This window comes from Emydura macquarii, unplaced genomic scaffold, assembly GCF_026122565.2.
Source record: "Emydura macquarii macquarii isolate MOO-44397 ecotype Brisbane River unplaced genomic scaffold, CSIRO-AGI_Emac_v2 contig_1348, whole genome shotgun sequence".
In the NCBI taxonomy this organism is placed as follows: domain Eukaryota; kingdom Metazoa; phylum Chordata; order Testudines; family Chelidae; genus Emydura; species Emydura macquarii.
In genome coordinates, this window is record NW_027131485.1 from 20,100,036 (window position 1) to 20,119,533 (window position 19,498).

General features: G+C 38.2%; 1 protein-coding gene across 3 annotated transcripts; it reads right to left on the bottom strand.

Moving 5' to 3' along the window:
- Positions 1-469: 469 nt before the first annotated feature.
- On the bottom strand, positions 470-19,277 carry BFAR (bifunctional apoptosis regulator). 3 transcript variants are annotated; one of them, XM_067551341.1, is made up of 9 exons: positions 19,124-19,277; positions 17,264-17,336; positions 13,443-13,778; positions 12,362-12,563; positions 10,481-10,650; positions 8,873-9,017; positions 8,302-8,472; positions 4,693-4,895; positions 470-1,778 (listed from the first exon to the last, which is right to left on the bottom strand). In XM_067551341.1, exons 3-9 carry the CDS (start codon positions 13,706-13,708, stop codon positions 1,586-1,588), a joined length of 1,350 nt encoding a protein of 449 aa, XP_067407442.1. In that variant the 5' UTR covers positions 13,709-13,778; positions 17,264-17,336; positions 19,124-19,277; the 3' UTR covers positions 470-1,585. The 3 variants fall into 3 exon arrangements, with proteins under 3 accessions (XP_067407442.1, XP_067407440.1, XP_067407441.1); XM_067551339.1 differs by lacking the exon at positions 19,124-19,277 and adding an exon at positions 18,817-19,102; XM_067551340.1 differs by lacking the exon at positions 19,124-19,277 and adding an exon at positions 18,370-19,102.
- Between the last annotated feature and the right edge of the window lie 221 nt (positions 19,278-19,498).

Here is a 19,498-nt window from a genome sequence, read left to right on the forward strand (position 1 = left end):
ATCCCAAAATCGGTTGAACCAGAAGGAGCCTCCAAAGACTGCAGCTCCATGATATTGTCCCCCCTTTTACACAAAGAGAGTCCTGACTCGACACACGGCACAGGCATATCCCCAAGAGTCAGAATCTATATACTACAATATTCAGAAGAGAATACTGTTTTGCTTTATAGGGATGTAAGCTAGGTTGCACTGTTTGCTAGGCAAAACTTTAAAACTAAGTTTTTGGGCTTCTTTTCAGAAAAACTTCAAAATAATGAGTCGTACAGTGACTTCTTCATAACTGATCGGGAACATCCACATTTTCTGAAAAACAAATCTTTCACGTCCATTGTGATCAGTCTTATAACTAACTTTAAGCCAGCGGATTTGCTAGAAGTTATCGATTACAGTACAAGGTTAACGTCAAGAGCTCTGACAAGAAAAAAAATGTAAAGGTAAATTTGATTGTTATTTTAAAGGAAGACAAAGATTTAGAAAAAAAATCTTTAATTTTGTCTACCTTTGAGAAGTGTTCATATGCAAATTTGGAATTCATTAACAGCATGACACAAATGCAAACAACATTGAGATTCATAAGGAAAAAAGATTTTAAAAACTCTCTCTCTCTCACACACAAAGAGAAAGTTTCTCTCAAACACCACACAAATGGCAACCTGGTTGTGTTTTTGTACAAAATAAATCACTTTTCATTCAGTATTTACAGACACAGGTTTTGCTACATACATCATACTACAATAAGCAATTACAGTGGCAGGTCACTTTACCAAGTTAATACTTTGAGAGGTATCTGAATTCATTTAAGAAATGAGCAAATAATTGATTTTGGAAAGGAAGCACTAAGTCAGCTTTCACTGATAAAAATTACCAGGCCTGAATAAAACAGCTTTAAGTCATGCCGGGCATGTTTGCCAATTATAAAAGGTGTGGGATACAAAGAAAACTGCGTGTTATACAGTTGGAATAGAGGGAATTTTAAAATGAGCACTATTGGTAAATGTTTATAAATGTATGGGTTTGACTGTGGCAGGATGCATGTCAAGATGAGTCAAAAAGCCTCAAATATTTCAATATCAAACCAATTAAAGAGATTGTCCAAAAGCTCCCACTGGCAAGTTTTGAATAGAATACAGCTGTCAGGAAATGTGAAGTTACAAAATAGCATAGCACTCAGCTTTAGCTGTTTAGAAGGTATTGAGTGTAAAGGCCCTATCTAACACCTTGACATTAGCCAGATTTCACAAGAGTAGTAATATAGATGAAGTCTGATTTTTATAGTTCGCCAAAAATTGAATGGCATGACTACAGTAACCTTACAAAGCCCATTCAAAAATATAATATTCTCCTGATCTATGGCAATGCTACATAAAACAAAGCCTACCCTTAGGGTTATGGTACCCATTGCTTCAAAATGACTTACCTCAAGGCAATTTAAAAAAAAAATTAACAAAAAAATCAGCATTTTTTTTCCAATCACCACATAAAGGAAGCAAGCAAAGAAAGCAAATTTGTTTTTCTTTCAGACGTCTGACTTCAGACATTTGGACAGCCTAAGTATTCAATTCTTAAGAAGAAGATTCAATGTCAATCACAGCACTTGTGTTTCCAGACGACGTACTTCTTTTACCACAAGATCAATATTTATAATTGGGTTAAAGTACAAGGCCCAGTAAAACAAACAGTTGCAGACAAACTGAGGAATAATGGGCCAAAAGATAGCAACAAAAAGACCCTGGGTTGACACTTTCCAGAAATGACTCCACATTCTGTGAGGAATAGTCCTGAGAAAAGAGAGCAAGAGAATCATCTTTCTATAGAGGAGATATTCTAGACATCGCTATCTAAATAAACAAATGAACAAAGAAAAAACCTATGAGTGACTGTTGCAACATTCATTCAAGATGTGAGATGCCACCTAGTCTACTGTATCCTCACCAATTGCATCCTGGGGCTCCAACAGATGCCTTACAGGTGTAGCTCCAGTCCTGGCCCACTGACAGATAAAATATTGCTATTGAGCCACAAGAATTCAGTAGTTTATAGTCACTTAAGATAATTGCTCAAAGGGAGAAAAAAAATTATGCAGATTGTTCACCACAAAGCCTACATTTCCCACTAGTAGTAAAAAAGTAACAAAAGAATACACACCCTGTCAAAACATTAGCTCTCTTTTTGCCCATCCCCTCCAAAGCATTCAAATAGACACTAACAATTGCTCATTTCTATTCTAATAAAGCAATATTGATGCCATTCATTTTGGAAGGAAAACTAGAATAGTGCTTGGTAAAAAGTAATTCTTCCCACTCTCTAGCTGTATAACAGGTGTTAAACACCTTAAGCGAAACCTTCACAAATACCAGTAATCTAAATCTGAGAAAAAATAGCAATTCCTTGTAAATGTCTTCCAAGAAATACTGTGCTACACTATGGTGAAAAGTTCCAGAGGGGTAGCCGTGTTAGTCTGTATACAGCAAAAACGAGAGTCCTGTAGCACTTTAAAGACTAACAAATTTAATTTCTGCAGGCATAAACTTTTGTGGGCTGCAACCCACTTTTTCAGATACAAGAAATAGAAATCAGATTGGGGGTATATATATACATCCAAGGGTGAGGAACAACAATGGGAGGGTAGGTGTTAGCAAAGTCCATTAGGTTAGAGTAGATGAGGCCTATTCACCACCATTGATTAGAAGGTGAGAATGTGTGAACAGTGACAATTACGTCTTGTAATGAAATAACCATTCCAAGTCTCTATTCAGACCCAGTTTGATTGTGTCAAGTTTTCATATGAGTTCCAATTCTGCAGTTTCTTGCTGAAGTGTTTTTGAAGTTTTTTTGAAAGTTGCCATACTTTTACAAGTCAGCTACAGAGTGTCCTGGGAGACTGACTGCTTGCCAACTGGTTTATGGATGTTACCATTTTTTGTCTGATTTGTGTCCATTTATTCTTTTGCATAGTGACAGTCCGGTTTGGCCAATGTATATGACAAAGGGTCACTGCTGGCACATGATGGCATATATTACATTAGTAGATGTGCAGGTGAATGAGCTCCTTAGGGTGTGGCTGATGTGGTTAGCACCTGTGATGGTGTCACCAGAGTCAACATGCAGGCAGAACTGGCAACGGGGTTTGTTGTAGGAATAGGTTCCTGGGTTAGTGTTCTTGTTGTATGGCGTACAGTTACTAGTGAGTATTTGCTTCAGATTGGGGGGGCTGTCTGTAAGCAAAGACAGGTCTGCCTCTCACGGCTTGAGCGAGAGGAGGATCATCTGCTAGGATAGGTTGTAGATCCTTAATGATGTGTTGGAGAGATTTTGGCTGGGGGCTGTAGGTGATGGCCAGTGGTGTTCTGTTGTTTTCTTTGTTGGGTCTGTCCTGTAGTAGGTGACTTCTGGGTACTCGTCTGGCTCTGTCAATTTGTTTCTTCACCTCTCCAGAGCAGTACTGTAGTTTTAAGAATGTTTTATGGAGATCTTGTAGGTGTTTGTCTTTGTCTGAGGGATTGGAGCAAAGCCAGTTGTATCTTAGGGTTTGGCTGTAGACAATGGATCGTGTAATGTGCCCAGGGTGGAAGCTGGAGGCATGAAGATATGTATTGCGGTCAGTTGGTTTTCGGTATAGGGTGGTATTAATGTGACCATCCTTTATTTGTATTGTAGTGTCCAGGAAGTGGATTTCTTGTGTGGACTGGTCCAGGCGGAGGTTGATGGTGGGGTGGAAATAATTGAAATCCCAGTGGAATTCTTCAAGGGACTCTTTCCCGTGGGTCCAGATGATGAAAATATCATCAATGTAGCATAGGTAAAGGAGAGGTGCTTGGGGACGAGTTTTGAGAAAGTGGGTTCTAGGTCAGCTACAAAAACATTGGCATACTATGGGGCCATGCGGGTGCCCATAGCTCTGCCACTGACTTGATTGACACAATCAAACTGGGTCTGAATAGAGACTTGGAATGGTTATTTCATTACAAGAAGTAATTGTCACTGTTCACACATTCTCACTTTCTAATCAATGGTGGTGAATAGGCCTCATCTACTCTAACTGAATGGACTTTGCTAACACCTACCCTCCCATTGTTGTTCCTTACTCTTGGATGTGTGTGTGTATATATATATATATACACACACAGATATACACACACACACACTATCTGATTTCTATTTCTTGCATCTGATGAAGTGGGTTGTAGCCCACGAAAGCTTATGCCTACAGAAATTAAATTTGTTAGTCTTTAAGGTGCTACAGGACTCTCATTGTTTTTGCTGTACTACACTAGAATTTTCAAACAAATTAGACTACCTTAATCTGCATAGGATCTTTAGCAGACATTCCATATGTTAAGATTGCCATAAAAGAAACTTAAAACTTTTGCCAGGAGAATTAATATTTAGCAAATTTACAGAAAGCAATGGTATGTATAGTACTAGAATTCAGAGTCAACAGATGTACTAATTAGAAGTCCCTCAAATGTCCATAAGTAAAATACCAATTACATTATTCACCAACTATGGTGAACATTGATTCTATGGGTATATTCATTTATACTTATTCACTTTGGTGGTGCTGTTTCAACATGGTAATTTTAACAGGCAGTTATTTTAATTGTCTAGTTACGAAAATAACCAACTGTCACACAGTATCTAGTATCTTCAATAGTAATCATAAAATAAATTGAAAATCTCAGCAAGACTTACTTCAGTTCTCTTCTTGACCAGAGCCTCCAAAAAGAGAATAATTCCAGAACAGAGAGCAACATGGCATTAACAATTATAAATCGTGATGTCCAGTAGTGTATCTCCAACCAATCCCAAGCAAATTCAGCTATTAATTGATATGGCAAAAATGAGTACTTAACAATGAATTCTCTCCACTGTTTCCAAGTAGGGTCCTTAAGGTCCTAGAAGGGAAAAAATATGAAATCAATGGTCAAATTCATTTCATACTAAAAACAATACTAGTTTAGTTTAACTTTCATTGCTTTATGGCTTTTCCTTATTGAAGGAAGTATCTTTGCTCACTGGAGTTTTGCTTGCCAGTTAAACACAAATTAAAAACTCCATAACAAAAAGTTTAAGTGAGGGTGCAAACATGCAAGCATACTTCACAAACAAGCACCAGATGCAGATCTGAATGAGATTGCTTTCCATGAGTAATCACTTTGAAGTGGGTTTTTTTAATTTCTTAAAAGTATTCATTATACTGGAATTAAAGATTGAATATGTATCAATTTAAGAGTTTAAAAACACAAACTTGTAGAAAAGAAAGACACTGACATTTTAAATCCAGGCAAGTCAAACTTAAAAATACAAAGAAATGCATAGGAACTGCCATATCAGATTAGACACGTGATCCACCAACCTCACTGTATAGTTTCCAGTAGTGGTCAGTCACAGATGTTTCAAAAGAAGGAGTAAGAAAGCCTTTGATAGGCAGTTACAAAATAACTGGCCCTTAAGAAAACTTTCTTTCTGACTAGTGTCAAAAATTGGCGCATGTCCTAAATCAAGGTTTAATATCCCTTATTTTTTAATGTTCTCATTATCCATATTAATCTGGAATCCTAATACAAGCTTAAACTTTGTCCCTGTAATGATTCAAGATTCCTTTCTTCTCTTTATGCCTACTTTATGGGATGTATTAATTTAGAATTAAGGTCTGATATTGTATTCTCAACCTTAAAAGTTTTTTTAAAATGGAAGAGAGTTAAGATTTGCACAGTGACATATGCCTCAGCAGAGTTTAGGTCACAGCTTCTGTGTGGAATCCATCTTTCCCACCCACATGGATTACAGGTCAATATTTTCAAATATGGGTGCCTACCATTAGGCACCTAAATTAATATTTAGGCTAATAAAATAAGTCTGATTTTCAAAGAGGAGCACCCACAACTACTACCAAAGTCAAATCAATGGGAGCTGCAGAGGCTCAGCATTTCTTCAACTTTGGCCACATATTTAGGTTATCTATATTGCAGGTGGGAGCAATGACACCTACGGTTAAAACGTTGGACAATCTCTCATTGAAAGGAACTGAAAAACAATCTAACTTAGCCAAACTTTAACCATTAGGACTGATATTTTCTATTTGGGTCACTGCCTAAGTCTGAAAAGATTCAGCCATTTCCAAGGACAAGGGTAGGAAAAAATAAGTTTTACCAATGTTTAACAAAAACGCAAAACTTATAACCCCTTTCACTGACAAGCTCTAAACACCTTCGTATTTTGGAGCAGGAACCTGAAATACGACATCAGGATCACCATGGCATCACAGAGGTGCAGTTTATCATCCACAACAATAGATATCCCAGTTTGGCTAAATTATAAACCCCTGAAAAATTGCTATTTGCACACTCAGAAAAGGCTTGTTGTGATTTGGGGACCAAGTTCTCCAAATATTCCTTTTGTACTCCAATACTCCAGACTCAGGGTTCGAGTTGGAAGGTTTAATTTCTGGTCAAGCTGGTCTGCTAAAAATAGAAATGTAGGTGCAGCAACATGAGGGTATGGTTGCCAGAGTACAATCCCATCTGAGACCCTAAATGTGTACCCGGGGTGGCTAGCCCCTTTGCCACATATGCTGCTGAAACTACACTTTTATTTTTAGTGCACTAGCTGAGGTATGTCTCCTTGAGCTGGTAATTACATCTTCCAACTCCACAACAAGACATACCCACTGTCTTTCCTGTGCTCTCAGTACTCATCCTGGTGGTGCCCAGGCAGCCTGGAGGAGAAACAGCTTGGTTTGAATGCAGAAGTTTGAAGAAGGGCATGGGGAGGAACAGATCAGTAACCTCAAGTCCTGAACCTTCCATGCTGCTACAGAATTAACTACATTAGCTGTCAACAGCAGAAGGCTGTTATCACATGGCAGGGAAGTAGTAAGTATTTTCAAGTGTGACTAGCCATTTATCTTCAAAACAGCTTGTCTGAACAATTCAAAATTTGGTCAAAAAAGGTGCTCACAGGCCAAATTTGAAGTGGAAAACATTTGAGGATTTAAAAGAGGAGTGAAGGGACACAGAAATAAAGTGGAATTGTGCTTATAGACAGAAGACAACCATAACCAGGAGTGGTTATTGCCACTATACAATAGGCTTTATTATAAATAAAAACATTTTTGGACAAAAAACATGAAGGCTACCTACTCATTCCTTCCATTCTTAGAAGTTATAAAATAGGCTATTTTGTCAAGTACGCTAAATAAACATCCCATGTTTTCAAAGTAATCGGCTATTTAGAAAAATAAACAGGAACCTTCAGACAAGATTTCTTTTGAAGTGCAAGCCACCTGTTAAAAGAGTGTAGTTAGCACAAAACTGATCTTTAAATATATGCATCTCTTGCTGTACTACCCTCATAAATTAGTGACTACTCCAATTCAGACTAAGATTTATATTTTAAAAGGACGAGTTTATACATATTCCAGGACCAACAGAATATTTTTTAAGTTCTAATAGAAAGTTTTTAAACAGACATTACTCTGAAAAACTGACACCCAAACATTTAAGCAGCAAGCCTAAATATGAAACTAAACAATTGTCTTAAGTTATCTAAGATGGAAAATACAAAAATAAAAGACGTGAAGAGATTAGGTTTCTAAAATCTTGCACTTAAATTATATACATTACTACTTATATTAAATTAGACATTGTCCCTGTGTGTGCTTTCACAAGGTTTGCTCTTAAATGTACAAATCCATATGAACAGATCCAATGCCTTTCCATTTCTGGGCAACGAATCACTTGGCAAGTCTAGTCTCAGTTACCATTCATTAAAACACACCCAATCTACACATAGAAACAATGTTAAAAAAAAGTGTTAAGGTTGCAAAGCCAGACACTCAAAAGTTAGGAAATGCCTGTGCTGGAGTTGTCCCATGCAGCTTCAATTTTGCCCCCTCAAATATTTTACGATTCAGTATTTAATTACACAATCACATGCTGTTTTTCCTATCAGACTGCTATTTCATTCAGTTGCTAATTTTTTTTTTAAAGACAACCTGAGGCCAAGAAGAAGCATGAAAATTATTTTTAATCTAAATGGTTAAAGTTTGGCTGTTATAGGCAATTAAGAACAGGGAGTTATAAACTGGAAGTGCTGGGAAATTTTAATAGCTGTTACATTACCAAAACCCTATACAATAAGCTTGAGAATGAAGCTTACTTTGCAGATACTTTTTTTAAAGCTTTTATTAGAAGATAAAAATGGTAAGCAATATGCTGTGCATATTCGAGCAGTTAATTTTAAATACAAATGCTTCAATTTAAAGCAACTGGCATAATGATAAATGTTTTAGACACCTACTAATAGTTGTGTGATAATATCTTCATATTCATCTTCTTGCACAGGACATACTGTGTAGATGAATGGTAGAAATATTTCTGTGTAATCAAACAAGTATAGATACAACATACTGAGTCTTGGAGAGCTCTTCAGTGCGTATAGCAGGAACAGTGACTTTCCTGGATTTACTGCCTGAAATAAATCAGAAGGGTAACAGTGAGACATAAGATTATGAGAATCACTGAAAATCAATTTTAGCATTTACAAATGACAAATAAGTCATTAGTTTTTAACTGAACAGTTTGCACCCAAACTACTTTCCTGTCCTGCTCTGTTCCAAATTTTATGATTTTTTGGGCTTTTGTTGTGCAATATGCAACAGTACCTTTACAGTTGCATCCTTGCACTACCAATCATATGAGTACTGTTTTTCATTCACCTTTGAGATGTTTCATGTACATTACCCCTTGCATTGTATTCAGACCCTTACTGGTCCCATTCTAAAAAGTGTTAGATGTTTCTTCGTAGTTGCCTAAATAGTTTTAAAAATATCTATTCCAAGTGACAGACTTCACTACTTCATAAAATTTACCTTGTATTCCCAAAGGTTCTGTGGTGGTTTAACTCCCAATGTTTTCACACGTTCCAATTCCATTATAATGGCTTTTCTATGGCTACTGTTCTCTATATGATAAGGAATTTTTGTGAAGTCTTCATCTGTTATTGTTAGTAGAAGCCTTCAAAATAAAATATTTCAGAAGAGTAAATGTTGACAGCTCACCTCTTTCATAACAGAAACACTATTTTAATTCCAACATAGTAACTAGATACTGAATCACCAAGTCATTGAGCAAGGTATCACTTTTTGAAATTATGTTCCATACCATATGCTTTTAAACAAACTAAGAGCCCCCACATTCTATAATATACATTCTATTGTCTTATCATTGAGAAGCTTGAATTAAGATCTTCCCTTACTCATTTTGTCCCCACATTTGGCAAACACATTTTGAGCCTTCAAGTCATAGCTGCCTTTTATGTCTAGAGTTGTGCTCACATAACGGTTTATCTGGCTTACAGCAACACAACATAAGATAATTCACTATACTTACGTAAAACCTTGCATTTTAAATGTGGGTTTTATGAAAAGGGATCTCTTCTGTAATTTTAACTGAGTGTGCAGGCCACTAGAGCATCAAATTAGGAAGAGAACTGGGGGAGAGAGGAGAGGAGAGGAGGAGTCTAGAGAAGAGAAAAACCCTCCAGGCTGAGGAGAACTAGAAGGTAGATTAGGGAGGAGCAAGTTAGACAATGTGCAGCAGCCGTCAAAAGAGCTAACAATGTTAGGAACCATTAGGAAAAGAATAGATAATAAAAATGAAAATATCATAATGCCACTATGTAAATCCATGATAAGCTTACACTTTGACTACTGGGTGCAGGTCTGGTCACCCTGTTTTAAAAAGAGATTAGAATTGAAAGGTACAGAGAGGGGCAACAAAAATTAAAGGTATGGAACAGCTTCCATAGGAGGAGAGATTAAAAAGACTGGGCCTGTTCAGCTTGGAAATGAGACTACTAATGGGGGATATGATAGAGGTCTATAAAATCATGAATGGTGTGGAGAAAGTGAAGAGGTGTTATTTATTCATTCACAAGAATCAGGGGTCACCTAGGTAGCAGGTTTTAAAACGAAAACCAGAGTTCTTCACACAATGCAGTTAACTGTGGAACTCATTGCCAGGAGATGTTGTGAAGGCCAAACTATAACTGGGTTCAAAAGAGAATTGTATGAGGTCCTGGAGACTAGGTCCATCAAAGGCTATTAACCAAAATGGTCAGGGATGCAACTCTCTGCTCTGGGTGTCAGCCTAACTCTATAACCTGGGAGTGGACAACTCAATAAACTGCCCAAATCTTTGCAACAGAGACCTAGTAACATTTTACTTATCTTTCCTGACTACAACCTATCAAAATAGTAAAACAACAAAGAAAATCACATACTTGTATTAATACCTATTATTAGAGTTATGTCAATTAAATTGTGGGTTGAAACATCTTTGGTACCAGAATGTTTGATAACCTGGGGAACAAGATCTTGACATTTCATAACTGATTTATAGCATGCAAAATGAAGTCCAGCCAATGAAATGGTTCTACTATGGCTGCTCTTGTCAGTTTGAGATGGTATTTTCCTCACCTTCCATTCACTCTCTCTAATAAAAATCTCTCTCTATAAAGGGAGGCCCAAGGACCCAGCTGTTCTAGCCAAAGAATCACCTCTTCAGGAGTCCATTTAGCAACAGGTTTGTGGATAAGAAGATCATCTTCAGATTCTCGGCTGCTCCAATGATACCCAAGCAGAACTACCTACAAAACAGCCAACAGATCCTTTTGGAATGTAGTACGTACATCACTGACAAAGAAAAGTTTGTTTCAAATGCTTGAAATAGAAAGTCTTTCAGGCTTGGTGGGGTACAATAAAATAACGCAACAAATACAAATTTGAGCAAGTTTACCCAACATCTCCCACCTCCATTTATTGTCCATCTACAGCTGGCACTGAAATATATAGTTAACACCAAGCAGGGTGGATAAAAAAAAAATCAGTTTTTAATTTAAATTCGATTTTTTTTTATTTTATTAAAAAAAAAAATCAATAAAATACTGAATTTCTTTCTCGTTTAAAAAATAACCATTAAAATTAAATCTTGTCACAAACATACTAAACCTACACTTACAGTCTCATAAAAATGAATTAATGGTTCTAATCTGTCCAACCTAACTACCAACTCTTGCTTTTTGAAAGTTCTGGGCTTTCAGTTTGTTTCAGTTTCTCAGCAGACTAAAGTCACATGTACAAAGACAGACAAAGGCTGGACAGGATTGTTGTTCTGCGCTTATGTAGTGGTGGAGTTGGGCAAAGCAAGGCAGAGTTAGTTAGTTAAGACGCTGTCTTAAAGACAGAGAGACAAAGGACGGAGTCAGAGTAGAAAGGAACAGTGGAGTGGACTGGAAAGAAAAAGGGAAGACATTATTCAGTACACACACAGCTTCCTATATTCCCCCATACTTTTGCCACAGAAAAAGTGTCATGGCTTCTGGGCATAAGAAAGACCCTATCTGGGAATATTTTGAAGAAATTCCTTCCCTGGGTAAAAAAGGAAAATGTGTCAAGTGTAAGCAGTGCAAGAAGGAGATACAGGACCTAGTACCAAGAATGAAACATCATAATGAAAACTGCTTATTGGGAGAAACTGATGTGGATGAAGATGTGGATATGTCTGAAAAACAATATGGATCAACTGGTTAGTAACTTAAATAATTCACTTGGCAATGCATCATTCTTCAGGACTCTCTCTATGCCTTTTAGTACAAGTGTGATTTAACAAGTAAATTCCCAAGCTTTTTGCTATGTTTGATGTTGCTAGAAAAAATGTTTAGCTTAGCTAATCCTTATGGCTTGTTTAATTAGGTAACTAGGTTTAGAATCTATCACCCAAGTATATGGTACAGAAAGCTGCAGTAAGAGCAGCTGGGTGTCATTTTCTTATTTTATATTACATAATACATGCCCCTTATTTTGGAACATCATGGCCACAGACCATAATGGTGATGCCATAAGTCTATTCCCTATTTTACTTCAGCATAACTCAGCTTTCCCAAGGGAACCCCATCGTATACTTGTTTTCTCATAAAACAGGAGTGTCAGTGGGTTCTAAGGGGCTTACTCCAAAATTAAGTGCACTTTAAGTGCAGTCAGTCTTAGCTTTTTTGGTAATTTGGAATCGGATCTGCATCCTTGCTGAAAAAAATGTAATGATTAATTGAATAATAGAGTGAGAGGAACTGAGAAGAACGACTATTCAAAATCATTTTTGAATTTTGTTTCAGGATCCCATTTAAGCATAAAAGACTTTGACTGTGACTGTCTATCTGCAATAACTTCAGAGTCATCTGTTGGTACTTTTAGCAGCAGTGCTGCAACTTAAGGTATTTCAGACAACAAAGTATCAGTAGCACCAACCCCAAAAATAGTTTTGCATTACTTTTCAGGAAAATGGATGGGGATGAAACTTACTGCTACGCAAGTTAAAGCTGTCAGAACTCCAGAGAAAAATCCCCCTCCTCGAGGATTAATTCTTCTCACATTTGGAGGTGCAGAAATCTGATCATTTCCATGTTTTTGGAAGGCTGCAAGGCTGAGAGCTACATCACTGTTTTGCTGAATGTCTTCTTTTCTCTCTTCAATGGCATCAGGAAATAGCTTTTCAATAGCATCCCTAGAGAAATACATGTCAGTCACTTTACAATATTTCAGTGAGTCTATCCAAGTCTACAGCACTGAGAACTGGGACCCTTAGCTGAAAACGTATTTTACAGCCTATTAGTTACAGATTAATTTTTGAATGGAAGATTTTGACAATCAACATTAGTTGAAAGTTGAATGAAAAGTTTTTGCACAGACATTAAATTTAAGGTTTACAATAAAGAAATATATGGAAAGAAAAACTGAACGTTTAAACAATAACCACTATTCTAAATTTAGACGATTGGGCTATGCTTGTAGTACTTTTGAAATACAGCTAACAGGTTGTTTTTCAATAGCACTGGCCAAGTTAAACAGTAAAGTCTAAAATCAACAGCGTAGAATATTTAATTGATTATTTATATAGCTCAGAAAATTGCTCTCTTAAAAATGCAGTACCAGAGCTTGTATATAACTCAGGACACCTGCAAATACTAAATTAATAAATACTTCTAGCATTGTGCTGTAGTGAGATCAGAATTTATTCCAAAGAACTAAAGCAGTACTCACATTAATACTACCCATCATTCAAAACTAGAATTATTTCTAGACAAAAGGCTATTGGTTGTGACATATTGTTAAAGGTGTTAAGAACTATTAACAATGAGAGGGGAAAAAGTAAAGCATTTAAAAAAAATCTGAAAGGAAGAAGATTCAGAGATCCACTCAGAAATACAGAAGTGATTACTTGAATAGTTCAGAATAATTACAAATTGTGACAGACTGCAAGCCTTAAAGTCTGCAAGAAAGCTCTAATTACTGAGAGATTTTAAAAATACGTAGCAAATAACAAGCAACAAAGTATGTATGTGTCTTTGCTTTTAGGAAGACCAGATAAATACATTACAATCACCTGAGGAGGATGTTGACCTTGGGAAATCCTTCCCACTTTTCTCTGCATTCTGGACACTCATTCTTCTTAGAGGACACCCACCATAAGGCTAGGCAGTGTCTACAGAAACTATGACCACAGTTCAAGGTGGTGGGATTGACCAGAATATCATAACAGCAGTGGCAAGAGAACTCACTAACTGAAATCTGGTGGCTGATCTCAGGAGCTGCATCTGCTTTAACTTTCAACTTCTCATTTTCACTTTGTAACTTCACATCTTCCTCCATTTTAACTTTGTGCTTCAGATGACCAGAAAGCAGACTCCAAGTCTTTAAATCACATGAGGCATTATTAATTCTGCAAAATAGTGAAAAAGGTAATTATTTTCTCCATAACAAAACCTAAGGAAGTTAAGTATTAGTAGCAGCATTAATATAGTGATCAAATTTGCCATGTGGTATGTAATGTTGTTTAAATCTTCAATGTTTTAACCCTAATTTTTTGGTGAAATTTGAGCTATCAATTAATTGCAGTTAACTCAAGTGATTAACTCAACAATTTAACTTGATTAAAAAATTAATCACAATTAATCAGTTTTAATTGTGCTATTAAACAATAGAATACCAATTTTAATTATGAGAGTCCTGAGCACTTTAAAGACTAACAAATTTAATTTCTGCAGGCATAAGCTTTCGTGGGCTGTAACCCACTTCGTCCGATGTAAGGAATAGAAATCAGATTGGGGGTATATATATATATACACACACATCTAAGGTTAAGGAACAACAATGGGGAAATTAGGTATAAGCAAAGTCCATTTAGTTAGAGTAGTTGAGGCCTATTCACAAATATTGAGGGACTCATTCACCTGCACATCTACTAATGTAATATATGACATAATGTGCCAGCAATGCCCCTCTGCCATGTACATTGGCCAAACCAGACTGTCACTACGCAAAAGAATAAATGGACACAAATCAGACATAAAAAATGGTAACAGCCATAAACCAGTCGGAGAGTACTTCCACCTCCTGGGATGCTCTGAAGCTGATTTGAAAGTTGCTATACTTCCACAAAAAAAACTTCAAAAACAGACTCCAAAGAGAAACTGCAGAATTGGAACTCATCTGCAAACTTGACACAATCAAACTGGGTCTAAATAGGGACTTGGAATGGTTCTCTCATTACAAGAAAGAATTGTCACTGTTCACATATTTCAGATTCTCACCTCCTAGTCAATGGTTGTGAATAGGCCTCAACTATTCTAACGGACTTTGCTTATACCTAACTTCCCCATTGTTGTTCCTTAACCTTAGGATGTATATATATACACCCCCAATCTGATTTCTATTCCTTACATCGGACAAAGCGGGTTACAGCCAACGAAAACTTATGCCTGCAGAAGTTACATGTGTTAGTCTTTAAAGTGCTACAGGACTCTCATTGTTTTTGCTGTATACAGACTAACAAGGGCCACCCCTATGGAAATTTTAGTTATAATATTTTTTGAATGTTTTTCTACATTCAAATATATTTATTTCAATTACACAGAATACGAAGTGTACAGTGCTCACTTTATTATATTTTTATTACAAATATTTGAACTGTAAAAAAAAACAAAATAGTATTTTTCAATTCACCTCATACAAATACCACTGTGCAATCTCTTTATAGTGAAAGTGCAACTTACAAATGTAGATTTTTTGTGTTACATAACTGCACTCAGAACAAAAATGTAAAAAATTTTAGAGCCTACAAGTCCACTCAGTCCTACTTCTTGTTCAACCAATCGCTAAGACGAACAAGTTTGTTTACATTTATGGGAGATAATGCTTCCCGCTTCTTATCTGCAATGTCACATGAAAATGAGAACAGATATTCGCATGGCAGTGTTGTAGCTGGTGTTGGAAGGTATTTACATGCCAAAATTGTTAAACATTTGTATGCTCCCTCATGCTTCGGCCACCCATGCTTCCAATGACGCTCATTAAAAAAATTGCGTTAATTAAATTTGTGACTGAACTCCTTGGAGGAATACTGTACATCTGCTCCATCATTTAACCTGCATTCTATCATATATTTCATTTTATGGCAATCTCGGATGATGACCCAGCATATGTTGTTTGATGTAAGAACACTTGCACTGCAGATTTGACAAAACGCTACAGCACCCAACCCAAGGCTTAAGAATCTGAAGTGCCTTCCAAAATCTGAGAGGGATGAGGTGTGGAACATGCTGTCAAAATCTTAAAAGAGCAATACTTAGATGCAAAAATTACAGAACCCGAACCACCAAAAAAGAAAATCAACCTTCTGTTAGTGGCATCTGATTCATGATGTAGAAAATAAATGTGCGTCGGTCTGCACTGCTTTGGATCGTTACTGAGCAGCACTCATCATCAACATTGAAGCATGTTGTCTGGAATGGTGCCCGAAGCATGAAGGGGCATACAAATGTTTAACGTATCTGGTACATAAATGCTTGCAATGCCAGCTACAACAGTGCCATGTGAACGTCTGTTCTCACTTTCATGTGACATTGCAAATAAGTGGGCAGCATTATCTCCCGTAAATGTAAACAAACTTGTGTGTCTTATCAATTGGCTGAACAAGAAGTAGACTGAGTGGACATGTTGGCTCTAAAGTTTTACATGTGTTTCCTTTTTTAATGAAGTTACGTAACAAAAAATTCTACATTTGTAAATTGCACTTTCATGATAAAGGGATTGCATTACAGTATTTTTATGAGGTTAACTGAAAAATACTATTTTTTTTGTTTCATTTTTACAGTGCAAACATTTGTTATAAAAAATAATATAAAGTGAGCACTATACACTTCGTACTCTGTGCTGCAATTGAAATCAATATATTTGAAAATGTGGAAAGCATCCAAAATATTTAAATAAATAAGCTATTATTGTTTAATAGTGCAATTAATCTTGCAATTAATTGTGACTTTTTTTTAAATTTTGTGATTAATCATGATTATTTTTTTAAATCATTGGACAGCCCTACAAAAAAAGAATCATTTTGCTAAAGAGTGCCAATTCTAACAGAATGTACCCAGCTAAAATAGCTGGAACTTTAGCTCCCGGACAGCTTCTTTCCCTTTATTTACCTTTATATATAAAATACAGTAAGCACCTGCCAAGAGAAGATCAAAAGTAAGTTTATTTTAGAAAACTATGTATTTAACAAATTCTGTTGAGTAACAGACATCAAATCACCAAACTAAACATCATTTAAAAAGTTTAACCTACAAATACTGCACATGATATACAATTATCCAATTTCCTCTACCAATTCTTGCCCTGTACATTTCCATGCAGAACCCCCAACCTCCTGCAGAGACAGATTCCTTGAAATAAGTGTAGATCTGTGCAGAGGCTGGCTAGCCGATTTCAGTGCAGGATAGTGGCCAAATGAGCTTTCCTAACGATGATTAGATGGTCACAGTGCAACTCAACACACACATCTTCCTAACATATAGTTACTTTAATTTTCTACTGTCTCACCAGTTGAGAAGGCTGTAAACCTATTCACTTAATCTTCCCACTAAACTTTCTCAATAGGTCAGATCTGGGTTTGTTTTTTGGGTAGGGGGAAATATATTGCTCAGATTATCAGTCATCTTTCATGTTTTATTTTTCAGTTGTGCAATACAGATGGAATTTTCTTCAATTTTTCTTCATTTGCTGCATTAATACCCAAAAATATTACTGCTTTTTCAAATGTTTGGCTTCTGTTTATTACCAAGTTACATTCTCTCTCATGCTGAGAAGAAACAAGGTGAGCTTGATCAGGAAATATGCACGAATCATAAGTGCTACACAAACCCATACCTGTAGTGCAGCCAGGATACTCAGCACGTTCAGATATGCTTCTGGTCCCACTGAGGCAAAGAACAATAGTTTTCTACAAAAAAAGAAACTAAAATATTACTTACAGTAAGAAAATATATTTTAAAAAAAGCTTTTTTTTTCTTGGAAAGCAGACACGCCCCAACAGACGTTAAGTGAGGCAGATTAAATGTTTCACTTTCATTGTTAGTACCACAAATCTGTGGATTGACTGGCTAGGCTGCAGTTCTGCAGAAAAGGTCCTGGGGGTTACAGTGGACAAGAAGCTGGATATGAGTCAACCGTGTGCCCTTGTTGCCCAGAAGGCTAATGGCATATTGGGCTGCATTAGTAGGAAAATTGCCAACAGATCGAGGGAAGTGATTATTCCCTGCTATTCAGCATTGGTGAGGTCACATTTTAGTAGTGTGTCCAGTTTTGGGCCCCCCACTGCAAAAAGGATGTGGGCAAATTGGAGAGAGAGTCCAGTGGAGGGCAACAAAAATGATTAGGGGGCTGGAGCACATGACTTATGAGGAGAGGCTGAGGGAACTGGGCTTATTTACTAGGCAGAAGAGAAGAATGAGGGGGGATTTGATAGCAGTCTTCATCTACCTGAAAGGGGGTTCTAGGGAGGATGGAGCTAGGCTATTCTCAGTGGCAGTAGATAACAGAACTAGGAGCAATGGTCTCAAGTTGCAGTGGGGAAGGTCTAGGTTGGATATTGGGAAAATCTTTTTCACTAGGAGGGTGGTTAAGCACTGAAATGGGTTACCTAGGAGAGGTGGTGGAAGCTCCATCGCTATTTAAGGTGTGGCTTGACAAAGCACTGGCTGAGATGATTTCATTGGGGTTGGTCCTGCTTTGAGCAGGAGGCTGGACTAGATGACCTCCTGAGGTCCCTTCCAACCCTAATCTGCTATGATTCTATTAAATCCTTTCTTCACTGCATGTGTTCAGAAAGTACTCAAGGGACTCATTCCTCTCCTCTTTTTCTAGTCCTCCTGCCTTCCCTAGCTTACCACTTCCTGACTCCCAAAAAAAAAAATGGCGTTCCAGGTCTGATAACAGTACTGGGGGGAAGTGGGGTGTCACAATAGAAGACCCACCTGCCTGGCCACAAGAAGACATTTTCCCCATTTCCCAGGCAAGCCAAGCTCTCGTCATGCAGACTCTGTTCTAGGGGTGGCCCTGCAGGAGCCCACGCCCTACACCCGTTTGTCACTGGGCGCAGGAGTGCCGCTGGGTCTGAGCTATGGGTTTGTTTTTAATACAACATGCAGTTAATGTGCATTGTCTGGGAGCCTGCCAAATAGCGCCAGAACCTCTCACCGCCACGCGACGGGCCCTAACCGCATCACAGTGCCCAGGCAGGGTTCTCTGGGAGCCTCCCCACCCAGGGGGCCAGCAAGGCAAGCACTGGGGGGGGGCCAACGGCGGGGCCCCGGGCCCGGCACTTTCAAAGGCGGTTCCATGTGGAACGGCAAGTGTATCGCCCAGGGTTGCCGGACACGAAGGGACCGATAACTACTGGGCCCCCTCTCGTCCTTACTCACCGTGAACGCCCCCAGCCAACCCAACGGGCGGCAGCAGCGACATCTCCCCGCAGGAGCTACGCCCCCGCGGCCCGGCTCCAGCCTAACCTAACCTCGCCTCGCCCAGCCCAGCCCCCGCACTTCCGCATACACGCAGCGTTACCACATTGGTGCGCTCCTAACCATAGAGTAGGGCAGGAAACTACTGCCTAGAGAGCGAACCACTAGAACGGAGCCACACGGAGACGGGGCCGGCTGCATTTGCGCACTATTTGTCGAGTGATCCACGGGGGAAGAGGGAGTGGGAGGCGCAGAACGTCTGGGGTACCTAGTTCTAATTCCGCCTACGCCGACAGCGTCCCCTGGGAGTCAGCGTCCCCATCCCCAGTCATTTATGGGAAATTTATAGTGCCCAGATTTGCTACAGTATGTAGGTACCTAACTCCCATATATTTCAATAGGAATTAAGCACTTGACTCCCTTTGGAGGATCTGGACCCCACCATCCCTGCACAGGCTTCAGGGGATAAGGGCCCAATTCCCCTGGGCCCCACTGCTAAGCCCCATAACCTTCAAGCCGTCAGCTCTCTCTCATAGCTGCCCCTAATTGATTGATTGAACTCAGAGGAAAACAGTCCCAGCAGGTGTTAGTGATGTAACAAGACTCCAGTTAAGAGGTTAATGTTTCCCCACCCCTTTACTGA